The sequence below is a fragment of the Macrosteles quadrilineatus genome, unplaced genomic scaffold, assembly GCF_028750875.1.
Source record: "Macrosteles quadrilineatus isolate MER2022 unplaced genomic scaffold, UCM_ALF_1.0 Scaffold_2__2_contigs__length_208266976, whole genome shotgun sequence".
Taxonomy (NCBI): domain Eukaryota; kingdom Metazoa; phylum Arthropoda; class Insecta; order Hemiptera; family Cicadellidae; genus Macrosteles; species Macrosteles quadrilineatus.
This window is the reverse complement of record NW_026542595.1, coordinates 103,125,350-103,151,817: the sequence shown is the minus strand read 5'-3', so window position 1 is coordinate 103,151,817 and position 26,468 is coordinate 103,125,350. Positions and strand designations below refer to the sequence as shown.

Sequence of the window (26,468 nt, the reverse complement as noted above, 5' to 3'; positions counted from 1 at the left end):
CTAACATAATTACAACGTTTTCCATTAAATTAAGTAAATAGCTGGCTACTTACTTAAAAAAAGTCAAATAAAAAATAAAATTCGAATATCGAATAAAAAATGCAAGGAAGAATTCGAATACACTAATAGTTTTCAGTAAGTCTTTAGAGGGCTTCATATCTGAGAAAAATTGATTGTAATAAAACTCCACCTATAGTACTAACAACTGAATTTAAGCATCTTGATATTATTATCTTTTTTAAGACAAACGTGTATAGAGTGTTTATAAATAAGTGTAAGTAAATTAAAATGATGACCCACAGTAATACATGTTGTGAGGTCTTTGTTATGAAAGGAATATATGGAAACAGCTGTCAAATAGAGTACTAGATTACAAGCTATGCGAACAGTTATGTGTTAGTTCGTTGATGCCTATTTTTAAAGTCAATAACGTCACATCCTATTGAGATAAAAAAGGGATTTACTCAGTCCTGTAACAGCTTGATATGTAATTCTGATTATTGTAATGCTTGTTTGCTTAATTTGTTGTGTAAACTAACTACCAGAGTAATAAAATGTGTTGAGTTCAAAAATTATTTACTCAGTCCTGTAACAGCTGTATATGTAATTCTGATTATCATAATGTTTGTTTATTTAATTTGTTGTGTAAACCAACTACCAGTCTATTAAAATGGTTCTCTAACAGTGTCTTATATTTCTTTTATCCTAATATTAAAATCAGTTTATTACAACACATACAAATGAAAAACGACCAAGGTAAAACCTTATAAATACTCTGCCTTTTAAATAGAAGTAAAAATATTTTAAATGTTTTCAGAAAACTAGTATGTATTATATAATAATTAATTTGATTTGCTTCAAGATTTACAGTAAGATGTTACGATTCTATGAGGCATGACAAATGTCTTTGTTATGGAATGGAATATATGGAAACATCTGTCAAACTGAATACTAGATTACAAGCTATGCGAACAGTATGTGTCAGTTTGTTGATACAGTTTTTTTAGGTCAGTAACATCATATACAAATCAACATTTTAGCAACGGATTATGAAGAGCAACCAAGGTAAAACCTTATAAATTTAGCCTGACTTTAATAGTGGTTAAAATATATGTTTTCAAAAAACTAGTATGAATTATATAACAATTAATTTGGTGTGCTTCAAGATTTACATTAACTTCCAACATAACTAGAAAACGTTTTGGACCTAGAAACCTTTATTACGTTGGAAGAGGTAAGCTCGAGTTTAGGTTTATCCTCCTTTATCAGTGAGCGCTGAAACAATTCTGCTAACTGACACTGTTATCTGTAGCTGTCAGAAACTTCTCTTTCCCAACTGAGGCGATTCTACTCTCTGTTCCTACTATTTCTTTTAAGAGCTTAAGAGATACCCGAGACTTGAAAGTATTTAGAATGATCTTTAGTTTAATGTTTAGACATATCAAACTTATTAAAAGTGTATTTAAAAAATTATTTGATTCTTATATTATGCTCTATAATATTTTATGAATATTAATGCTGCCAAGCTTGATTGACTCATCGTCTTCGAGTCCCACAATCGCACGACTACAAGACTTAGCAGCATTGAAATTATAAGAGTGACTCCTATATTATGAGGAATTGAATTTTAGTTTTTAATAGACATTTTGAATTACAAGTTTATGTATGGACTTCATCAATAGTTTACGTTTTGAGGTTACAATAAAATTAATTACTACGGTGGTCTTAAACCTCTCATATGAATATGTAAAATTTTAAAATAAAAAAAAAAATTAAAATTATGTAAAATAGGCTAGTTTTAACCAACGTACTCAATTCTCTGACTCAGGACATTGTAGTTCGTTGCTGGGAGAATTGTTGCGTGAAAATCCAATTATGGTTCTGAAATAGAACAAAGGGTCGACCAACAACACACTCACAACCCATCCTATAGTTCTGTAACTAGAGCCTAAGCTTTGCATATTCAACAATCTACAACTACTGAATTGAAGTTTTGATCAAATGTACTGGTCCGTCCATGACTTCTTATTAATAGTTTATTTTTTAGTGGAAATATATCAATTTTTCTATATAGGATTATTTATATTGAAATAGTTTTGTTTCAGTTTATGATAAATGGTATTAGACTCAAGTTTACTTGTAATATAGGGTCATAAAACATTTATTTAAAAATATTATCCTACTAATATTATAAATGAGAAAGTTTGGATGTATGTATGTTTGTGACAAGTAAACGCGAAAAATACTGGTCGGATCGGGTTGAAATTTGGTGTGATGATAGCTCACATTCCCGATTATCATATAGACGCATTCTTATCTCAAAAGTCCTTTTGGGCTCTACCCCAGTGGCTCTGGAGTTTCCCATTTCAACCTTATGAGTAATCATATTTAAAAGGAATAATAGGTATTTACCTTACAAGTGTAGTAAGAGCGTTTTTACATCACGCAGGTGAATGTTGTGCAACGAGCGGAAGCGAGTTGCATAATTTACCTAAGTGATGTAAACACGCTCTTGCGTAACGTGTTTTGTCAGCTGTTTCAACTACACAAGTTGGTTATATGATATTAAATGTTGTTAATCATCCGAAAAATTGAACTATAAGCAAAAATATTTTGACTTGTCGTTGTGTGTACTTGACTTCTTGTTTATATTACTAAAACTACAAATGTTTCCTACGTCTATGCCGACCTATTCAATATTATTTAACTTAAAAACGAATGTTCCTTGATTTAGCTAGTGTGCAAGATACATTTATTCATTAAACCGTGGTTCTTAGGTTAGGGCTATATCTTCTTAATATAGTTTGAAAGATGTTTAACAACAATTTATAAAACCTAAACAAAATTAGCATACGTATTTAAGAAGTAGGCCTCCTCCAAAATAGCTTCATCATGTCAGGTATTATCAAAACCTAATTAAGTCAACAAATCCTTTAAAAACACCTTCAATCTAAAATATATGTAATGTATAGTTTGTTTTAGTTAGAAAATATTAAACAAGTTACTAGCTTTAGCATTTAAGTTTAGAATTTTATTTACTGTGACAACTCAAGACTGAAACTTAAACATGGCTAATCTTGTTTACCTTAACCTAACAAATGATACATTATTTTTTTTAACTAACATATGGTATAATTTGAACATAACATTGTAAATACATAGTTAGACATCCCATATAACATTAGGTAATCAAACAATAACTTAAGTACTTAAATACTCTTTGCTGGGATACCAAGACATTTAGACAAATATTCTTTTACTCTCATGTTTGTCTTATCGTTGTCTATCAATCCAAGCAGTCCAACTATTTAATTCATTTTCCCTTTTCGTTCCGGAGATAAGCAGGTTCAGCTTTTTTGATATTTTGCGTATAAAAGTAATTCAATCTGGCGAGTTTAAGTTGATTTTTTTTTACTGATACACATTAAGCATTGAATTGCATGAAATAAAACTATTTGTATATTCTCAAGTTCCATTCAAGAGTTAGAGAAAAGATAAAGCTATTGTTGTGTGACCCTTTGTTGCATTTCTAAAGCTTAATTGTGTTTTCATCAACAATTCACTCGTCGCCTTAGAGCTGTGGTAACACTTCATTATAATTACTGCCTTTTGTTTACAATTAGTTAAGTGTTACCTACAACTAAGGTGATAATAACCAAGGATTTTAGTAATTTTCAATTTATTATCTTAAATATATCTTTGAGATTAGTCCGTCTTAATGTTATTTTCCCTTTTTTCTCTATTTAAAAAAGTCAATGTCGTATTTAAAATAGTTATTTTACTCATCTCCAACCTCTAACCAAATAAATTATTTTAAAACATTTTCGTTTAAGTGTATTTTTAAATCATTGAGCAAAGCTCTTATACGTCGACTCTTGCATTGCTTCATATGCAAATTCGTAGACTGCTGAAGAAATTGTTTTCAAATATTGCATGGTAATAAAGACCACATCGTGCCACATGGCGTTGAAATATTCTCACAGAAATCCGCCCTAGGGATCTAAAAGTTGTTGTTATCTTTATGGAAGCAGTATTTGACACGAAAACTAAGGCATAACATCAGCTAGTAACTTTAAAATACAGTACATCTGGAAATATCGTGCAGGATTATTGTAAATGTAAATCATGTTATTTATTTTTTGTAATTCGAATTCAGTTTAAAGATGATGTACTATTTATTACAAACGAAACACAAGTTAACTGTTACGTGTATTTATAACAATAATTCTCTTTCAGTTTAATTTTTTAAACTAAACCTTGTTAATACTGTATAATAAATTAAGTTAGTAGCCTCATTATGTATATTATTGTAGAATAAAACGACACCATGTAACAACACCGTCCAAGGCCTTCTTGTAAGAAACATATTATTTTAAAATCAGAACCGCGTGATTTAGCCTAAATTACTGTAATTTACTGAGATCTTTAACCTCAGCTACAAGAAATGAAGCCAGTAGAGCATATACTCATTGTTAAATCTCAGCTAGATGTACGTTGCTAGTAGTATCGTTTGTGTCTACAAATATTTCATAATAGCAATGCGAAAGATATTTTACAATATTTATCTGAAATTACTCAAATGTTGCCTCATCTACGGAAGACACTTAGCGTAGTTAATGTTCGACGAGCAACAGAGCAATTCGTTTTGAAACTCGAATAAGACCAAATATTAAAATAAAGTCCAAAGACAAAAATTACATGATGCTTTGACACATTTGAAACACAATAATGCCTTTAAAAAAAACATCAATTTTGATATGAATATATTAAATGATATAACAATAGATTATTAAAGAACCAACGTTCCATCGACAAAAATCTACAGTGAACTAAATTAATCGTCACATAGTTGAATTCTAGGTGTTCACTAGCTGAACTATACCGCCCTGTTCTTGAAGATAGTGATATACACACCACTCAAGAGGTTTTGGGCTTAAATTTTAATTAAGTTTCTGTTCAACCTCTATGGTTATTTAATTATTATTACACCATATGTTTTTAAAACTTTATTTAATAATATTTTCTTGTGTTTGTGTCTTGATTGTAGTTTCTTTTGATCTTTTAATTTTTTTCTAAATAAGAAATATAACAGTTTCCAAGACAAAATGACACCACTGTGCTGTGATTTTCCTTTACTGGGAAACACTACGTATCTATTTAAATCACCCCAAAAAAAGTGTAAAACTGTGTATCGTAGTAATATAATTAATTACTAATGACCTGATTTTTTTCTAAATTAAATAAATAATGTATCTTTTCAAAGGCTACATTCGATGAAAACACAAATTTGTGCGTTTCCTTGAATGAGGCAAGTGACACACTATGCTATAACACATGAACAATCAAATGATTCTTTTGTGATATAAGGAGTGTGCATTAGTTTAACAAATACAAACTAAAAAGAATAAAGAACACAAATTTCAAAAATTAACATACTGCTTTAATAAATTTTACCAACACCAAATAAAACCTATCTATAATACACAAATAATTACATAATGTAGCTTTGTTTGTTATCTTCTAAGTCTTGAGATTAAGATTCATTTTCTCCAGCGAGAGCCTGAAATAATAACCAAGTCGAGTTAATGATTGTCACAGGTATGTTTATGCACTTCATAAAAAGACATCCTAATACAATAAGTTAATACTGGTTTTTGAACACAACACAAATTAAAAGTACTTGTCACTGTTTAGGGACAAAATAAACCCAAAGTTATCAGCCTTGCCTTCATTTGCTTCATTGCTGATCAACTGACATGCATTTTTGCATTGTCTACACGTTATTGGGAATTTATGGTGAATAAGAATCAACATGATTTTCTCTAAAATTCAAGGGGGAAATAAGTATTTATTCGCCTTTATATTTTTAAACCCGTCACCAATTTATCAGACACTAGAATCTCAACCCGAAAACCTAATTTCTTTTCTACAATACGTAATCTTTAAGCTTGTGCAAGCACAATATTGCACTATATTTAGGCCCATAGTACATCCTAATAACAATTAACCGTATTTCTGCGAAGTTGTAATTAAGTAAAGGAAGCAGGTCTGCCAACCTAAATGCTCGTTTGGACGTTTTTTATCCATGTAGCTAAGGCTTTATCCATGTAGATTAAGCTGTAAAGGTACTTCAGAGTCACTAGATTACTGCAAAAATCAATGGCATATTCATCAACATTTGAGGTTTAAATAACTGAAAAATACAGAGTGTTCACATGTATAGTCAATGTTGATTGACTATACATGTAAACACCCTGTATTTTTAAGTTATTTAAACTTCAAATGTTGATCAATATACCATTGATTTTTGCTGTAATCTAGTAACTCTGAAGTACCTTTACAGCTTAATCTACATGGATAAGCCAATAGGGAGGATAAGGAAGTTAAGGCGGCCTGTCCAAACAAAGGTTATCTGGCTTACCAATGTAGGACGTTACCACCGAACTACCTTATTCAGTAAAGCTAGTTATCCGTTAGTAATAATTTGTCAAAGAGAATGTATACATCGTGCAGGGTCAAAAGCAGTTAAAATAATTTCCTGGTTAAACGTATTAAAACGGATATCGTTCAAGAATGCGCAGTATATAACACAACCATCTACATTTTTGAAATTAATGGAGTGGATCCTTTTGTTACCCGACGAGGCTTTGGTCTCTACACAATAAGACTAAAATCATTAGGCTAAAGAGGTTATCTATAATGGTATCGATAAGGTCTCACAATGCTTCGTAATACTAGGGTCAATAAGGTTTTATTTTATACTGACATTGTCGTCGTTAGCGTGGTTCTTCTGGGCCTCCTGTATCTGACCCTGACTCAGTGTCGGGTCTACGTAGTCCATGTACTTCTCATCCTGCCACACGTCCAGGTCCGGGTAGACCTTGTGAAGCGTCACCAGCCTCTTCACATAGTCACTGTCCGTCTCGTGCGGCTTCCTGGCGAAGACACGTTTGTAGTAGTCGTCATCTTCTTCGTTCTCCTTCTTCTTGTAGACCTTTTCAAGATATTGCCTCTTGGTTTCCCAAGGAGCCTGTGAAAATATTCGTATACAAAATGTGTTTTGAATAACTTAATTCTACAAGGTTATATTTTTTATTGTATACAAGTTTGGCTAATGTGAGTGTATTACTATTAACACATATGGTAGACTTGAATTTTGAATGGACTAGTGATTCGTCAATTTTGACACGAATTACAGCAGAAGACCACGATTCTACTACTAGGTTCTTTATAAAACTAATTCTATTTTTTGGGTATAGAACATTTTTAAATGTGCCCGTTGCAGGAATTAACTTAAATCGCATTGCATCAGCTGGATTGGGGTATGACTAGATTGTTAAAGTATGTACCAGTAATAATCAATTGTCATATCACATTACTTATGGAAATCGTCTACAACTACTCCTTTGTCCCTCACCTGGGATGTTAGAATGACTCTGGATCTTTTGCTTATCACGGGTGCCTCCTGTAGAGGTTTGCCCTTGGACGCCAGGTCGTGCACAGCATTGTGTCGTTCACTGTCCAGGATAGGGAACTCCTTCTTGGCGTAGTCCTTGCTCTCGACGAACTTGTTGAAGTAGTCGCTCTGCGCCACTGTCGGGAGGTTCTTCTTTATCCAGTCGAGTCTCTCCTTGCGATGGTCTGAAGCCTCGTTGGAGTCCGGCTCCAGGATACGAGCCATGTACTCTGGGTAACTCTCGTAGACGCGCTTTGTCAGGACTTTCTTAACCAGCTCATTTTTGTCCTCTTCAGATTTTACCTGCAGAATAAAATCAGCTGTATTGAATAAAAGTGGATCCACCAGTTCATAATATATGGAACTGAAACATGTTTAACTTATTTCGGCGTCAGGTCTTCCTGATTACATAATGACAAACTATTTTGAATATAAAACTCACTTAAAGGAGGTTGTTGGCAACTATCACACCCACTTTGGAATCCTGCACTAGTTTAAGGTATGTCATAAAATCTTTTTTTATTAAATGTGTAGTAGATTTGTGAAACACTTTTTTTTTACTTTTTCAAAATTTTTAGTGTGATTGTTTTTAGTTTGAAATGAAAAATCAAAGTTTTTTAACAATGTTAATGTTTGGTCGTAAAAACCTTATTGGAGATATCATGTAGATGTCTTTTATTTCAACTGATTTGTCTTATGTTTGTATCTAGAGAATTAGAATAAAATACATTTCTTGATACAGTACTGATATTTTCTATCGTCTTACCTCATCGTCGATATACGTGACTCCAGTATCGCCGACAGCTTTTCCATTTTCAGATTTCAATATCGCTTGAATCTTGTCCCAAACCTCTTTACTGACGACTTGTTGTATTATAGCCATTCTGTCCTTGTAGTCTTGGTCGCTCTCTTCCGGATACTGCTTCATCAATCTGTTCGCCCACGCAGTCACTGATTCATCAGGTTTCTGTGCGAAAAGTAGGGTGAAGTAGGGCTTAGTGAACTTTAGATACTTTGTATCGTGCCAGACCGGATTGTCTTGATCTACTAAATAGAAGTTCGTGATTCTGTTCAAGTACTTTTCGTCAGATTCATCTGGTTTCCTGTCGAATATTTGTTTGTAATATTCATCATTACTTTGTTTCGCTTGTCTTTTATAAACCGTTTCGTAGTATTTCTTTGTGTAGACTAGGTAATCTGGATTATCCCAGATGGGAATGTTAGGGTATACTGTGTTGTACATGTCTATTCTATCTTTGTACATATCGTCGGTTTCTTTTCCCTTTGCAAATATTTTCTTATAGTGCTGGTCCTCAGACTCCTCTGGTTGTTGTTCGTAGAAGATTTCATAAAAGTGTCTAGTCGCGTCAAGCTTGTCTTTGTCATTCCAGATCTCTAAGTCGGGAAACAATGCTTTCACAACCTTTACTCTATTTACATACTCAAAGTCACTTTCTTCTCCGTCTTGTGTAAATGTTCTCTTGACGTATTCATCAAGGCTCTCGCCAGGTTTTTGTCCGTATTTGATCGTGTAGTAATCTTTGGTGTAGTTCAAATACTCGGGATTGTCGAAGAAACTGTCAATGTCTGCGTAGAATACTTTGTGAAGGATATCTATCTTCTTTGTGTAGTCATCGTTGTTTTCTCCTCGTTCTTTCTTAAACAATCTTGAATGGAATGCTTTTTCGTCCTCGCCATCCTTCTTTTGGTTAAGGAACGTAAAGTATTTTGCTGTGTACATCAAATAGCGAGTACTGGTCCACAGATCTAGCTTGGGATATACTGCTTGGACTACCTGTATCCGCTTTACGTAATCTTCGTCACTTTCTGTCAATGGTTGGAACATTAGTCTTCTGTAGTAATCGTCATCACTCTCACCCTTATTGCGTTTGTAGACATCCATGTAGTAACGTCTTGTGTATCTCACTTCCTTCGGATTATTCCAAACTGGTAGATCTGGATAAAGTTTATTCAGCACTTTCAATTTATTAACAAATTCGACATTACCCTCTTTTCGATCTTGTTTAAATACTCTAGTCAAGTATTTTTGGTATGATTCTTTAGGTTTTTGTCCCAACAAAGTGGTGTAATAATCTTTAGTGTACGTCAGGTAGTCGACGTTGTTGAATAGGAACCCTAAGTCACGTTTCTTAAGAATCTGAATAAGTTTGATTCTCCTGATAAAGTCATCGTCTGATTCACCTGGCTTGCGTTTGAAAAGCCTCGTGTAGTAGTCCGTATCACTCTCTCCAGGCAATCTCTTAAACAGCAGTTGGTAATATTTAGCCGTGTATATCAAGTATTTAGGATTAGTCCAAAGATCTAATTCCGGGAAAAGAGCTTGAATTAGTGATATTCTTTTGACGTACTGTTCTGGAGATTCGTCAAACCCTTGGAACATGATTCTGTTGTACCATTTATCTACGGTTTCACCTAATTTTCGTTTGTTTATGTCCTCGTAATAAGCCCGTGTGAACTTTAACTGTTCCGGATTCTGCCACAACTCTAATTTAGGGAACAGTTTAGACAAAATAGTAATTCTTTTCACATAATTTTCTTTAGATTCCTCTGCGTCTTGCTTCAAAAGTCTCGCGTAGTACTCGGTCTCAGTCTCAGAAACCTGCTTTGTGAATTTCGAGGTGTAATACTTCTTCGTATATTTCAAATACTGTTCTTCATACCATAAGGGTAGACCGGAAAATGCTTGTTTTATCAAATCCATCCTTTTTACGTAGTCTTTATCAGTTTCACCTGGAAGTTGTTTGGTTATTCTATCATAGTATGATTCTTTATCTTCATTCGGCTGTTGTTTGTACTGTAGCTGGTAATACAGTTTTGTCACTGTAAGAGTTGTTTCCTGTGTCCAAACACTACTTGAAATAAATATTTTCTTTAGTACTTTGATTCTAGTAAGGTATTCTTCGTCGGTTTCCCCAGTTCTTTTCTTATACACTCGCTGTTTGTAGTCTTCATCGGTTTCTCCTGGTTTCTTTGTATAGACTCTTTTGTAAAACTCTTCGAGGGTTTCTCCAGGTTGCCTCACCTAAAAAAAAAAAAAAAAAACTGGCACTTTTAGGAAACATTCTGTGGTTTATACAATACAATACACAAAATAAAGAATGACCTTATATCTGTGCATTTACTTTTAGCGACTTTTCCATATAGGGAATAAGATATTACCGTAGGTCTCATGGTAAGAAATATAACCGGGACCGACATACTATTACGTTTTTATGTCCCCAGATGCTTATAACACCATCCGTTCACATCATATGTATATGTATGTGCCAATTAGTAGTACTAAGATAACTTGAGCAAAAATTATCTTATTTTGACGAAATTTGGTACAAATTTGTAAACCTACATTTATTCTAACGAGTTCACAAACCATCGTGTTTGGCCTATGGGAACGGGGGAAGGGGGGTTTTATGGAGGAAAATTTAATTTTTTGATATTTTTTGTAAAATTGGACTTGTGTTGTAAAACTTTAGGCCATGACAAGCCCTATAAACCGAAAATACAGACCAAGAAGGCAGTGATAATAGAGGACTGTAACATGCGAAATCTTTTCAATCCAAATCGCCCAGGGATTACGGTACAGAACAATATTCATAACAGTTTCTTCATTTAATAACCACTGTAGAAGTCAACATTTAATGTGATGCCTGTAAAAGAGTGAAAAAACTGTTCAGATAAATCAACACAAATTAGTTTTGTCTTATACTTCTTAAAAACTGTTGTAAATATATTAAACAAGTCACTAAAGAACATAAAAATAACTATAATATAATTACATACCTCTTCGTCCTCAACTGGTGTCTTGGTTGGTGTTATATCTTTAGGAGTATTACCGGTTTGCGTGGTTTCAGTAGATTCTTCTTCATGTTTTGACTTTGTTTCGGACCGGCTTTCCTGTTTACTGTTAATTGTTTTAATTATTTCAGGTTGAGCCGTTGTTGTTGTGACCGATTCTTTCTTTACTATTTCTTCCTCCTTTTCAAATTCTTCTAAGCCGCGTTTTCCTTCTTTAACTGTTTTTTCGCCTACGATAACCGTTGGAATAGTGGTGGTTGTTAGGAGAGATCCCTCATTTTGTTCCTTCGTTTCTACATATTCTTCCTCTTCAAATATCTTCGACTCCTTTTCAGACGCTACGATTGCAACTACCTCAACTTCCATTTCATCTTCAGGAGTCGCAGTTGTAGTTACTTCTTCGACCTGTTTTATCTCATGATGTTCTTCTTCCTCTAATACTGATTTTGTCTCTGTTTTAGTCTCCTGTACTACAGTCTCAACTACTGGTTGAACAGTTGTCGTGGTAGTTGTAGCTGGGGCTGGGGCTGGCGTAGTTGTAGCTGGGGCTGGCGTAGTTGTAGCTGGGGCTGGTGTAGTTTTTACTTCTTCGACTTGTGTTATCTCATGATGTTCTTCTTCCTCTACTACTGATTTTGTCTCTGTTTTAGTCTCCTGTACTACAGTCTCAACTACTGGTTGAACAGTTGTCGTGGTAGTTGTCGTAGGAGCTTGCGTAGTTGTAGCTGGGGCTGGTGTAATTGTTACTTCTTCGACCTTTGTTACCTCATGATGTTTTTCTTCCTCTACTACTGATTTTGTCTCTGTTTTTGTCTCCTGTACTACAGTCTCAACTACTGGTTGATCAGTTGTAGTAGGTGCTTGCGTAGTTGTTACAGGTGCAGGCGTTGTCGTCACTTCTTCGACCGGCTTTTCTGTAGTAGTGGTAACAATACTGGACCTTATGGATTCTTTCATAACAATGACATTTTCCTCCTCCTCTTCGATGTATTTATCTTCTTGCACAGTTGTTGCTTCTGTTTTAGTCTCTTGCACTACTATCTCTTCAATTGGTTGAACAGTTGTCGTTGTAGTTGTAGTAGGTGCTGTTGTAGTTGTAGCTGGGGCTGGTGTAATTGCCACGTCTTCGACATGTTTTATCTCATGGTGTTCTTCTTCCCCTGCTACTGATTTTGTCTCTGTTTTAGTCTCCTGTACTACAGTTTCAATTACTGGTTGAACAGTTGTAGTAGGTGCTGGTGTAGTTGTTGTAGGGGCTGGTGTAGTTGTTGTAGGTGCTGGTGTAGTTGTTGTAGGTGCTGGTGTAGTTGTAGTAGGGGCTGGTGTAGTTGCCACTTCTTCGACCTGTTTTATCTCATGATATTCTTGTTCCTCTACTAATGATTTTGTCTCTGTTTTTGTCTCCTGTACTACAGTCTCAACCACTGGGTGAACAGTTGTAGTAGGTGCTGGTGTAGTTGTTGTAGGGGCTGGAGAAGTTGTTGTAGATGCTGGTGTAGTTGCCACTTCTTCGACCTGTGTTATCTCATGATGTTCTTCTTCCTCTAATACTGATTTTGTCTCTGTTTTAGTCTCCTGTACTACAGTCTCAACTACTGGTTGAACAGTTGTCGTGGTAGTTGTAGCTGGGGCTGGCGTAGTTGTAGCTGGGGCTGGTGTAGTTGTAGCTGGGGCTGGTGTAGTTGTAGCTGGGGCTGGTGTAGTTGTAGCCGGGGCTGGTGTAGTTTTAACTTCTTCGACCTGTGTTATCTCATGATGTTCTTCTTCCTCTACTACTGATTTTGTCTCTGTTTTAGTCTCCTGTACTACAGTCTCAACTACTGGTTGAACAGTTGTCGTGGTAGTTGTAGCTGGGGCTGGCGTAGTTGTACTTGGGGCTGGCGTAGTTGTAGCTGGGGCTGGCGTAGTTGAAGCTGGGGCTGGTGTAGTTGTTACTTCTTCGACCTGTGTTACCTCATGATGTTCTTCAACCTCTACTACTGATTTTGTCTCTGTTTTAGTCTCCTGTACTACAGTCTCAACTACTGGTTGAACAGTTGTAGTAGGTGCTGGTGTAGTTGTTGTAGGGGCTGGTGTAGTTGTTGTAGGTGCTGGTGTAGTTGTTGTAGGTGCTGGTGTAGTTGTTGTAGGTGCTGGTGTAGTTGTAGTAGGGGCTTGTGTAGTTGCCACTTCTTCGACCTGTTTTATCTCATGATATTCTTTTTCCTCTACTAATGATTTTGTCTCTGTTTTTGTCTCCTGTACTACAGTCTCAACCACTGGTTGAACAGTTGTAGTAGGTGCTGGTGTAGTTGTTGTAGGGGCTGGAGTAGTTGTTGTAGATGCTGGTGTAGTTGCCACTTCTTCGACCTGTGTTATCTCATGATGTTCTTCTTCCTCTAATACTGATTTTGTCTCTGTTTTAGTCTCCTGTACTACAGTCTCAACTACTGGTTGAACAGTTGTCGTGGTAGTTGTAGCTGGGGCTGGCGTAGTTGTAGCTGGGGCTGGTGTAGTTGTAGCTGGGGCTGGTGTAGTTGTAGCTGGGGCTGGTGTAGTTGTAGCCGGGGCTGGTGTAGTTTTAACTTCTTCGACCTGTGTTATCTCATGATGTTCTTCAACCTCTACTACTGATTTTGTCTCTGTTTTTGTCTCCTGAACTACAGTCTCAACTACTGGTTGAACAGTTGTCGTGGTAGTTGTCGTAGGAGCTTGCGTAGTTGTAGCTGGGGCTGGTGTAATTGTTACTTCTTCGACCTTTGTTACCTCATGATGTTTTTCTTCCTCTACTACTGATTTTGTCTCTGTTTTTGTCTCCTGTACTACAGTCTCAACTACTGGTTGATCAGTTGTAGTAGGTGCTTGCGTAGTTGTTGCAGGTGCAGGCGTTGTCGTCACTTCTTCGACCGGCTTTTCTGTAGTAGTGGTAACAATACTGGACCTTATGGATTCTTTCATAACAATGACATTTTCCTCCTCCTCTTCGATGTATTTATCTTCTTGCACAGTTGTTGCTTCTGTTCTAGTCTCTTGCACTACTATCTCTTCAATTGGTTGAACAGTTGTCGATGTAGTTGTAGTAGGTGCTGTTGTAGTTGTAGCTGGGGCTGGTGTAATTGCCACCTCTTCGACATGTTTTATCTCATGGTGTTCTTCTTCCTCTACTACTGACTTTGTCTCTGTTTTAGTCTCCTGTACTACAGTTTCAATTACTGGTTGAACAGTCGTAGTAGGTGCTGGTGTAGTTGTAGTAGGGGCTGGTGTAGTTGCCACTTCTTCGACCTGTTTTATCTCATGATATTCTTGTTCCCCTACTAATGATTTTGTCTCTGTTTTTGTCTCCTGTACTACAGTCTCAACTACTGGTTGAACAGTTGTCGTGGTAGTTGTAGCTGGGGCTGGCGTAGTTGTAGCTGGGGCTGGCGTAGTTGTAGCTGGGGCTGGTGTAGTTGTAGCTGGGGCTGATGTAGTTTTTACTTCTTCGACCTGTGTTATCTCATGATGTTCTTCAACCTCTACTACTGATTTTGTCTCCGTTTTAGTCTCCTGTACTACAGTCTCAACTACTGGTTGAACAGTTGTAGTAGGTGCTGGTGTAGTTGTTGTAGGGGCTGGTGTAGTTGTTGTAGGTGCTGGTGTAGTTGTTGTAGGTGCTGGTGTAGTTGTTGTAGGTGCTGGTGTAGTTGTAGTAGGGGCTGGTGTAGTTGTAGTAGGGGCTGGTGTAGTTGCCACTTCTTCGACCTGTTTTATATCATGATATTCTTGTTTCTCTACTAATGATTTTGTCTCTGTTTTTGTCTCCTGTACTACAGTCTCAACTACTGGTTGAACAGTTGTCGTGGTAGTTGTAGCTGGGGCTGGCGTAGTTGTAGCTGGGGCTGGTGTAGTTGTAGCTGGGGCTGGTGTAGTTTTTACTTCTTCGACCTGTGTTATCTCATGATGTTCTTCAACCTCTACTACTGATTTTGTCTCTGTTTTTGTCTCCTGAACTACAGTCTCAAGTACTGGTTGAACAGTTGTCGTAGTTGTAGTAGGTGCTGGCGTTGTTGTAGCTGGGGCTGGTGTAATTGTTACTTCTTCGACCTTTGTTACCTCATGATGTTTTTCTTCCTCTACTACTGATTTTATCTCTGTTTTTGTCTCCTGTACTACAGTCTCAACTACTGGTTGATCAGTTGTAGTAGGTGCTTTCGTAGTTGTTGCAGGTGCAGGCGTTGTCGACACTTCTTCGACCGGCTTTTCTGTAGTAGTGGTAACAATACTGGACCTTATGGATTCTTTCATAACAATGACATTTTCCTCCTCCTCTTCGATATATTTATCTTCTTGCACAGTCGTTGCTTCTGTTTTAGTCTCATGCACTACTATCTCCTCAATTGGTTGAACAGTTGTCGTTGTAGTTGTAGTAGGTGCTGTTGTAGTTGTAGCTGGGGCTGGTGTAATTGCCACCTCTTCGACATGTTTTATCTCATGGTGTTCTTCTTCCTCTACTACTGATTTTGTCTCTGTTTTAGTCTCCTGTACTACAGTTTCAATTACTGGTTGAACAGTTGTAGTAGGTGCTGGTGTAGTTGTTGTAGGGGCTGGTGTAGTTGTTGTAGGTGCTGGTGTAGTGGTTGTAGGTGCTGGTGTAGTTGTAGTAAGGGCTGGTGTAGTTGCCACTTCTTCGACCTGTTTTATATCATGATATTCTTGTTTCTCTACTAATGATTTTGTCTCTGTTTTTGTCTCCTGTACTACAGTCTCAACTACTGGTTGAACAGTTGTCGTGGTAGTTGTAGCTGGGGCTGGCGTAGTTGTAGCTGGGGCTGGTGTAGTTGTAGCTGGGGCTGGTGTAGTTTTTACTTCTTCGACCTGTGTTATCTCATGATGTTCTTCAACCTCTACTACTGATTTTGTCTCTGTTTTTGTCTCCTGAACTACAGTCTCAAGTACTGGTTGAACAGTTGTCGTAGTTGTAGTAGGTGCTGGCGTTGTTGTAGCTGGGGCTGGTGTAATTGTTACTTCTTCGACCTTTGTTACCTCATGATGTTTTTCTTCCTCTACTACTGATTTTATCTCTGTTTTTGTCTCCTGTACTACAGTCTCAACTACTGGTTGATCAGTTGTAGTAGGTGCTTTCGTAGTTGTTGCAGGTGCAGGCGTTGTCGACACTTCTTCGACCGGCTTTTCTGTAGTAGTGGTAACAATACTGGACCTTATGGATTCTTTCATAACAATGACATTTTCCTCCTCCTCTTCGATATATTTATCTTCTTGCACAGTCGTTGCTTCTGTTTTAGTCTCATGCACTACTATCTCCTCAATTGGTTGAACAGTTGTCGTTGTAGTTGTAGTAGGTGCTGTTGTAGTTGTAGCTGGGGCTGGTGTAATTGCCACCTCTTCGACATGTTTTATCTCATGGTGTTCTTCTTCCTCTACTACTGATTTTGTCTCTGTTTTAGTCTCCTGTACTACAGTTTCAATTACTGGTTGAACAGTTGTAGTAGGTGCTGGTGTAGTTGTTGTAGGGGCTGGTGTAGTTGTTGTAGGTGCTGGTGTAGTGGTTGTAGGTGCTGGTGTAGTTGTAGTAAGGGCTGGTGTAGTTGCCACTTCTTCGACATGTTTTATCTCATGATGTTCTTCTTCCTCTACTACTGATTTTGTCTCTGTTTTAGTCTCCTTTACTACAGTCTCAACTACTGGTTGAACAGTTGACGTGGTAGTTGTAGCTGGGGCTGGCGTAGTTGTAGCTGGGGCTGGTGTAGTTGTAGCTGGGGCTGGTGTAGTTTTTACTTCTTCGACCTGTGTTATCTCATGATGTTCTTCAACCTCTACTACTGATTTTGTCTCTGTTTTTGTCTCCTGAACTACCGTCTCAACTACTGGTTGAACAGTTGTTTTGGTAGTTGTCGTCACTTCTTCGACCGGCTTTTCTGTAGTACTGGTAACAATACTTGATTTTATGGATTCTTTCATAACAATGACATTTTCCTTCTCCTCCATGTATATATCTTCTTGTACAGTTGTTGCTTCTGTTTTAGTCTCTTGCACTACTACTTCCTCAATTGGTTGAACAGTTGTCGTGGTAGTTGTAGTAGGTGCTGGTGTAGTCGTAGCTGGGGCTGGTGTAGTTTTTACTTCTTCGACCTGTGTTATCTCATGATGTTCTTCTTTCTCTACTACTGATTTTGTCTCTGTTTTAGTCTCCTCTACGACAGCCTCAACTACTGGTTGAACAGTTGTCGTGGTAGTTGTAGCTGGGGCTGGTGTAGTTGTAGCTGGGGCTGGTGTAGTTGTAGCTGGGGCGGGTGTAGTTGTAGCTGGGGCTGGTGTAGTTGTTACTTCTTCGACCTGTTTTATCTCATGATGTTCTTCTACCTCTACTATTGATTTTGTCTCTGTTTTCGTCTCCTGTACTACAGTCTCAACTACTGGTTGAACAGTTGTCGTGGTAGTTGTAGTGGGTGCTGGCGTAGTTGTAGCTGGGGCTGTTGTAGTTGTTACTTCTTCGACCTGTGTTATCTCATGATGTTCTTCTACCTCTACTATTGATTTTGTCTCTGTTTTTGTCTCTGTTTTTGTCTCCTGTACTACAGTCTCATCTACTGGTTGGACAGTTGTCGTGGTAGTTGTAGTAGGGGCTGGTGTAGTTGTAGTAGGGGCTGGTGTAGTTGTTACTTCTTCGACCGGCTTTTCTGTAGTTGTACTACTTAAATCCTCTTTCGCGGACTCTTTTATAACGATTACGTTTTCATCTTCTTCCAAGGACCGCGATTCCTTGTTTTCAGATTCAAAATTCGATGTTTTTTCACACGCAGTTTCAGAATTAAAATATTCACTCACAAACGCTTTCATTTTGTTATATTCTTCGTCGTTGTAGTTCTTTGGCTTGGATAACACTCTTAACTCGTATTCTTCTTTAGTTTCGCTTGGTTTAGGTTTGAGTTTTTGATCGTAATATTGTTTGGTATAAACAAGAGCTCCTTTGTTATTCCAGATTGGAAGGTTCGGTTTGAGTTTTTCAACTTTTTCTATCCTCTCTACATAATGGTTTATGTCTTCCAACTCGTATCTGTGGAGGATACGTTTATAGTACTCTTCATCAGTTTCAAAATCTTGCCTATCATACATCTTTTCACAAAATACTTCTTTCGGCTTTGCCTGAAAAAAAAAATCAGTATATCAAAATAATTACATAAATGCTATTGATTATTACGAGCTTATAAATGTTTTACGACAAACATTATAAATAATAAGTTTGAACTTTGTCTCATGTTTTGTATTTTAAATTTATGGGTTTTTGTATCTCACCGTTATTTCTAGTAAACTGTGCAGACAAATTACTATAGCTTTCAGCAAAATATTTAAACTCCGATGTTATGTGCGATGTTGGGACTTACAGTGTAACCAAGCTAAATTTCTTTTACCACGGACTTGGCTCTATCCCGTAAACAAATAATTTGTGTTATACTACTAGTATATTAAATAGTTTTACAGTAAAACTGCTTAAAGTAAACATTTGCTAATTGGATTTAAAGGAATAATGTTCATCTGCATATGTTGATTAGTCGTAAACGTCCTCAGTGGGGACTTTACAACATTCCAACTTTTTTCATCCGACAATAAAATAGTATATTACGTTACTAGTCCTGAAAATAAGTGTTTACCGGACGAGTGTGGTCGTTCCCGTACGAGACGAAGTCGAGTACGGGATTACCATACGAGTCCGGTACACACATTTTGGACGAGTTACGTACGATAGTTTACGCCATACTACTAAATCCGTACAAATCCTTATATATTTCCACCAACTAAAGGACTAAAAATCACTAGTCATAAGAGGTTATGTTTTTGTTTATAACCACTCACTGCCACCTAAATACAGTATAATCAGCTGATTGGTGTCCGGCAAAACTCATTGCAGCACAGTAGTACGCAATGAAACCCCATTTGAATAAGCTGGCGGCAAACAGCTGTTTTCTGGACTAAATCCTTGCGTGGGAAGTTCTTCAAAATAATGTAGTGTGGCGTAAAGTGATTTTACGCCACACTAAATTATTTTGACGAACTTCCCACCCAAGGATTTAGTCCAGAAAACAGCTGTTTGCCGCCAGCTTATTCAAATGAGGTTTAATTGCGTACTACTGTACAGCAATGAGTTTTACCGGTTACCAATCAGCTGATAATACTGTATTTAGGTGGCCATGAATGGTTATAAACAAAAACATAATTTCTCTTACAGGTTATGACTAGTGATTTTAAGTCCTTAGTTTAGTAGTATGGCGTAAACTATCGTACGTAACTCGTCCAAAATGTGTGTACCACACTCGTCCGGTAAACACTTTTTTCAGGACTAATAACGTAATATACTATTCTTTTTCTTTTGAACCTCTACGAGAGAACATTTTTGTATCATTGTAAAGTACTTACAAAATATAAACTCTTTTATAAATTGTAATTGTCTCTATTAGAATTATAATAGAGTAATATTACAGTACTTTTTTTATTGTACTGTAGTTTTTTTTATTACAGTACAGTGTAATAGAAATATTACAGTACTTCATATTTCAACTTATTTACTACTGAAAAGGTAAACAAAATGTCTTCCAATTTTTTATACTCGACACTCTTGAAGAGTTTGAAGTCTGACCAACGTATTCTTTTGGACAATGTTTACACGACAGTTGGTAAATCACATTGTGCGTTTTACAAGTTGATCAACCAACAACCGGATAAACCTCGTAGGTAACTTTGCTATCGAATTAAGTTGTACTACTGATAATTTTTCAAATACCACATCGTTGCTTGTGACACATAGTTCACATGCGTGTTTAGATTTGTTTGAAGGCCAAGAATTTTTAATTTTGGGTCACACCAACATATTTTTTTAATTTTGTGGCCTTTTAAAAATAACACGTTGGTTTGGAAAAAAGGTTATTACTGGGGGACGATTTCAATATATTGAACGCTACTTTCATTACACTGTTAATTGTTTTGTAGCTTAGGATAGTATTGAGTTATAATTATATGTATTTAATTAATTATATACATGCATGATAAATATAATCCTTTCTTTGGGAAAGTAGAGCTAATTAATCCCTGTTAATCTCTGTTATTTTTGAATATAAATATACGCGAACCTAGAATATTGTCGCACTGGTCTTACAGTCCGCCTAGCTACACACTTATAAAACAATTCTAGGTCTCTGTACGTGTAGATCTTTGATAGTTTATAAATTTTTAACGGATACAAATTGTTCTCACTTCACTTACAGGCGATCCAGGAGAAGCAGTTGTACTAGGTGTAACTGGAGCTGTAGATTCCTTTCCCGTCGTCTTTTCTGTTCTTTCCTATAACATAAAAACGTTTTTTATTTTATTAAAATATTATAATGTAAACAATAAATGTATTTACATAGAATTCAGGTTGAGAATATTTATTGTGTATGTTCTGATTGTATCCGTATCAAAGACGACTAACAATTAATTGATGAATTTTAGCCATTTTAAATTAGTACATCGTTAAAATACATCGTTATATTTAGTTTTAATTTTTTATACTAACCTCAGTTTTTTCATAAGTAGAAGATGAGGACTGGGATTTTGTCTTGGAGGATGATTCCACTTCCACCTAAATATTACACAGACCTTGAAATGTTGTGTCAAGAAAGTATGTCTAATTTATTAATATCTTTCAACGCAGTTTATATTTTTTTAGCTAAACCCTTAATCTACCAATGACAAGCTGGAAAATGGATCATTCTAAATTATGGAAAAAAATGAAGACCCAAGTAATAAAGCTATGCTATAATATTATTATAATTAATATAAAATTACAACTGTCACTGATTTTACCCTTCTGGTAATTACTGGTACAACTTTTACTTCTGTATCCTAAAAAGAATTCGTCGTAATTGTACAGTTAGTGTTTAAGTGTTTGGAATTGCTTGGGTACCCAAAGTAAGACAGCAAAGCATTTTGAAGATATTTTTGAGAATAATATTACTTTACACTCATTTATTTCAAGTGGACGATATTTTATATTACATTTACTCTATTTCAGATTACTTTTGTCACAAAGTTGAAATATATCTACTGTTACACAACACGCAAAATTGGTGTACGTAGGATTAGGTACTTTTTGGTTTATTTGGATATGCATTCAATTTTGTGATGCAAATGTAACCATTATTAAAAGTTGGAAAGGTTTGCCGTCTTTTGAGTAACATTATAAGTATATATATGTTTTAAGTGTTATAAGACGTTTTTTGTAAACAGCATTAACATCAGTCTAACTCTTATAAAATATTCAATTTAATAGGAATACATTTTACGTATTACTTAAAATAATTGAATGGAGTGTTTTTTTTATTTGCAAGTAATGCATAACTAACTTACAACGGATTCCGGTTTGGAAGATGTAGTTGTGGACGCAGGCACTACTTTAACCTCAGTATCCTAGAAAATGATAATTAAAATCCATTTTATTTTAGATCATTTACAGTGTTATACAATTTTAATAAACAATAAGGAAACTAGTTCCATATAGGCCACGCAAGGCGTGTGTAGGACAAAAAAAGAAACTCAAGCAATGCAGCAAATGGAATAACTTACGATTTCCTAACATATAATTAATTTTCATGAGATTATGACATTATTGCCAAGAGGCTTAGCCCTAAACTTTCCAAGTTGAAGTAGAAAAGTCCTTTGGTCTTGTAGTAACCAGATGTTTTCTTGTGTATCATTAAGTATGCACGAAAGGTTTTACTTTGCATGGTCTTAATAATTTTATGTGTTCGTACACAATAAATGTATTGTTGCTATCACTGAACATATAATTTGATTTAATCGTTCTAATTTTGTAGAGTTTCAATCATAATACATTTTTCGTTATCTTTATGATTGACAGTGAGGAATAAAAGGCACTCACCTCTTTCACCTCAGTAGTAGAAGAAGATTTGGACGTATCCTCAGTCGATGACTTTGATTCGACCTGTAACGTTATAAAAATATACTGTGAAAACATTTGTCATTTATTCACCATTCTAAGGTAGTAATCATAATAGTAGACAGTATAGACATACACATTTTAAAACGACTTGCTAAATAGATTTGTAGAAAAAAGATTATTTTTAATTGCCGTTTCAGTTAAGTTCTTGAGGTTGAAAGGTTTTACATAACAGCTTGATTTTATTCATAACAGCACGGCTAACGGACCAATGACGTTCAATTATTGAGAGAGAAGTAAAATTGTAATTATTCGAACGTTAACTTATCAGCTGATCAGGCCAATTTAATTGTTGAGTGGTGCCATTAGTGTTTGGTACAACGTTTCATTGCATCACTAAACATAATCACGCTTACATGTTATGAGTAGTGACTTTTAGTAATGAAAACACTGTAGTAGTGAACGCAACTCGCGCAAATAGTGTTAACGACACTCGTATAAGTTTTTGAAGGCTTTTGCCAAGGCTTGTATCTAAAATGTTCTACTCGTGTCTTTAACACCATCTTTACGCAATCGTTGCGTAAACTACTACTAAAAGACATTTTCCAGTAAATAAATGTTTTGCTAACTCACAATAGTCTCTGGCGTGGATGTTGTGGTGGTTGTTGGACTATCTGCGGCCTTTTCTGTAGATTTTTCAGATGTTGACTGTAACATAGAAATGCTTTAGTGTGTTTGTAAAGTTCGTTATTGCAAAGGATAATTATCTATTGAAGTAGTTTTTGTTTCCAGAACTAAACGTATGCAAAGTGTTTCCGGAGGTCATTCAAGAAACTCCTGTTGCCATGTGAAAATCCACCTAGCTACGATATATAACCTAACATACGTAACGTGTTTTAAACGGTGTGTAGTTTTAAACACAATACACGTTGAAAAAAGTCGAATTTAATAGTATCATTTTAGAACCATCGTCATAATGAATTTTAATATTTTGTAATGCTTCATATTATTTATATATTAGTATCACACGCTGTACGTTTGTTTCGAGTTGTAATGTCCACAAATGTATTGTGACTTAACTTTAGTTTGGAGATTTTAGATTGGTATAAAGCAATTAATTGTTTTATTTTTTGTTTTTATTGTGTTTTTGTATATTTTATTGCAGGTTATGTCATATGTAATCAATTTGTGGAAAACATTAAGTAGGTAGGTTAGAATTGGTAATTTGGTAAATTTAGATTAATTACTGATCACTTGAAAACGTGTGGCGTTTCCTTAACTAAAATTGAGGAAGTGTCAAAACACTTGCGTAGGTCCTTAACTAAAATTAAAATGTTTTAGGCGTCAAATCCATAGATTTATATTTACATAAATAACATCACCAGTACAATTTTACATCCTGTATTTCCTCTATGGCATCCTGTATGTATGCCCTTATCACGGAATTGCATTCTAAGGACCAACATCTGAGAATTTCATTATTGAAAGTACAGTAATAACAAAACTTTCTGCAGTAAATAATTTTTGATGACGTGTTTCACACAAAACAATCAAAGTGAAAACTTACGTGAACAACTTACTAAACATCAAAATTGATCTCTCGGAGTGTCTCACATGTATAAGGCAACTTTCAATCAAATTAATGTTATGATCTGTATTCCATAAATGGGCCTTTAAAACCGGACATTCATTTTATGGCACTTTGTAATATTATCACAAGCATAAGTTTGAAAATTAGATTCTCTTTTTTCATACAAGTTTTTCAGTGATCAGTTAACAGATTTCTTTGTCAGATCAAGGTTTAGATTTTTTTCTGTAAAATTAATGTTTCCCATTCAAATAAATGGGATACACTCGATCTACCCACCACCTCAGTGATATTGAGTTTATTTAAATGATTTAAAACTGTTAGTAATTCGAACAGTTTTGATAATTTTCCATTTCGGATTATTTGTACGGTCAATGTTCAATATTAAGCGATTTAACGTAAGACATGCGCAAAATATGTAAAGAAGCAAAGTAAAATATTTTAAATTAAAACTATTCTGTAAATAAACATAGATTTAAATTCATTATTATTTAGTTCTTTTGTTTAGTATGTTAAAAATAATGGTTATACAATAAATAATAATACTTACTGACTGATAAGTAGCTTTCAACATTACTTTGTTCTTTTTTTCTTCGGTTGTTTTACTCTCCTAAATCAATAAATTTATTTCAGAAGAAAATTTCACGATATATATTTCAAAATTAACTAGGTCTCCAGTTCACTATTATATTTTAGTGTGTTTTACTGAGTCTTTGGTATTGAATGAATTATTGATAAGTAAATTAATTATAATTTATAGTAGTATTCGAAACTTCATACTTTAATAATAGTAACAGAAGGTAACTTTATAATAGATCTACTTATGTAGGCAATATAACCATTTAGAAACATAAATCCATGGTAGGTCCTATTATATGAATAGTATGTGCAAAGATTTGTTCAAACCAACAATTACATTCTTCCGCGTGCGTTACAGAATTATAATTACAAAAGAAAGATTTTAGTCTAAATATTACGTACAACGGTTTCTGGTTTGGCAGTTGTAGTCGTCGACTCAGATACTACTCTTACATCCGTTTCCTGAAAATGTAACATAATTTGTGTTAAAAGTAAATACAACGATTTTACAACTAAACCACACAATATAGATCTTGTTCATTACATTGAATGATTGAATACGGAGTTTTAAATTACACCTTTTCTGTCCCTTTAGCTTGGATGTGTCACTCATGCAAGACTCGTAATATTTTGATTGATTATTACAATTTTGTTAAAATAGTTTTTCTTTCCAGTAAAATTAAATCTTGGAATTTAAGATATGAAAGATCCTGTGCAAATTCAGTTTATAGAAGGAATAATATTAGTGTACACGCTGTAAAACGATGTACGAATGTCTTTATTCCGTGAGGATTTCATTTTGTTACGTAAACGGTTACAAGGTTTCAAGAAGATCTTATTTGTTGCATCATGTCTCTGTTCGAAGAATAATATAGTACTGACTCATTGATTTCTCTATTTTTATTCTTCTCCGTGCAAATTCGTGATTGATTAAAACGTACCTTCTTTAATTCAGTAGTAGAAGTTTCAGTATCAGTCGATGGTTTTGATTCAACCTGTAAGGTTGTAAAATATTATTCAAAGCTAAAATTTAAATGATTTAATTACAAAACTTGTTTGAATTATAGCTTCGATTTAGAATACGATTAGGCATTAATTTCCTATATTACATTGTTTCCAGTATCTAATAAGAATGAATGTAAGTCAGATGACCCATAACAGAATGTGCTGGTATCAGATACCGTATTTTCTTCAATAAACCAATTGAAATGAAACTGAAAAATAAACACAATGTAAACTATAGCCTAATATCTTACAGATCGCATCAACTATGAATAGAATATAATGAGGGTTTTTTAACCAAGATTTTGATTTTAATAGACGAAATCATATAATAAATAAATGTGTTTATTACTAAAGAATCTTTTGCTTAGCCGTATCTGATAAATTTTTACATTCAAATTTTTACATTCATTTTCCTTTGCTTTTATGTTTCTGAATTCTTTTTTACTCGGTTAAAGGATAGTTTGAAAATGTAATATAAAATGATTAAAAATATTACATATTCTAAAATAAACAATTAACGTGAATGAAAGTTCTTTAGGTAATAATGACCCCTCCATCACACTCACGTTGACACACACTCTTTAAATTTGAAATATTGTCGCTTTATACGCTAATTTTAATTTGAAGGTCACACCAATATCACACAAAGGTTTTTGTGATTAGGAACAAGCAAAGATATTCAACAATTCTTAATTAAGACGATGAAATGATTCTTAAATTGTAGAATATAACTGAATCTAAAAGAAAAAAACTAAATAGACCACTTACAACAGTTTCTGGTTTAGCAGCTGTAGTCGTGGGAGCAGGCACTACTTTTACAACTGTTTCCTGGAAATAGAGAAATATGTGTGACTCTTTTAAAAGAAAAGCATCGTATCTCATTTACGACTTTGTCAAACGTTATAGAATATCTATTAGTTTAGAATGTCGATTTTATAGTTACTAATTACACCCTTGTGTTACTTAGCTTGGCCTGCGTGACATTATTGTTTCATCATAATGTATAGGTGTTTAATGTGTTACAATTTAAAAAGGTACTGAGAATAAAATACAAACCTGAGATTTTAGTTTGAAATAGAATTATCAGGTAACTGGAGCCATCGATCATAATACTTAAG

The 26,468-nt window shown here is 35.0% G+C and overlaps 1 protein-coding gene across 2 annotated transcripts in view; it reads right to left on the bottom strand.

Moving 5' to 3' along the window:
- Positions 1-5,418: 5,418 nt before the first annotated feature.
- The window catches only part of LOC128986755 (serine-rich adhesin for platelets-like), a 68,753-nt gene continuing 47,703 nt past the window's right edge, over positions 5,419-26,468 (bottom strand). The window contains exons 50-63 of one of the 2 annotated variants that reach the window (XM_054407270.1): positions 26,119-26,178; positions 25,287-25,340; positions 24,751-24,807; positions 24,317-24,376; positions 22,812-22,886; positions 22,161-22,223; positions 21,629-21,688; positions 20,796-20,861; positions 20,504-20,581; positions 11,255-18,391; positions 8,223-10,499; positions 7,418-7,759; positions 6,767-7,030; positions 5,419-5,560 (exon numbers count right to left, since the gene is read on the bottom strand). In XM_054407270.1, coding sequence (XP_054263245.1) covers positions 5,534-5,560; positions 6,767-7,030; positions 7,418-7,759; positions 8,223-10,499; positions 11,255-18,391; positions 20,504-20,581; positions 20,796-20,861; positions 21,629-21,688; positions 22,161-22,223; positions 22,812-22,886; positions 24,317-24,376; positions 24,751-24,807; positions 25,287-25,340; positions 26,119-26,178 — 10,620 coding nt within the window. In that variant the 3' untranslated portion in view covers positions 5,419-5,533. Of the gene's footprint in view, positions 5,561-6,766; positions 7,031-7,417; positions 7,760-8,222; positions 10,500-11,254; positions 18,392-20,503; positions 20,582-20,795; positions 20,862-21,628; positions 21,689-22,160; positions 22,224-22,811; positions 22,887-24,316; positions 24,377-24,747; positions 24,808-25,286; positions 25,341-26,118; positions 26,179-26,468 lie in introns of both variants that reach the window. The other variant, XM_054407269.1, reaches the window with a different exon arrangement.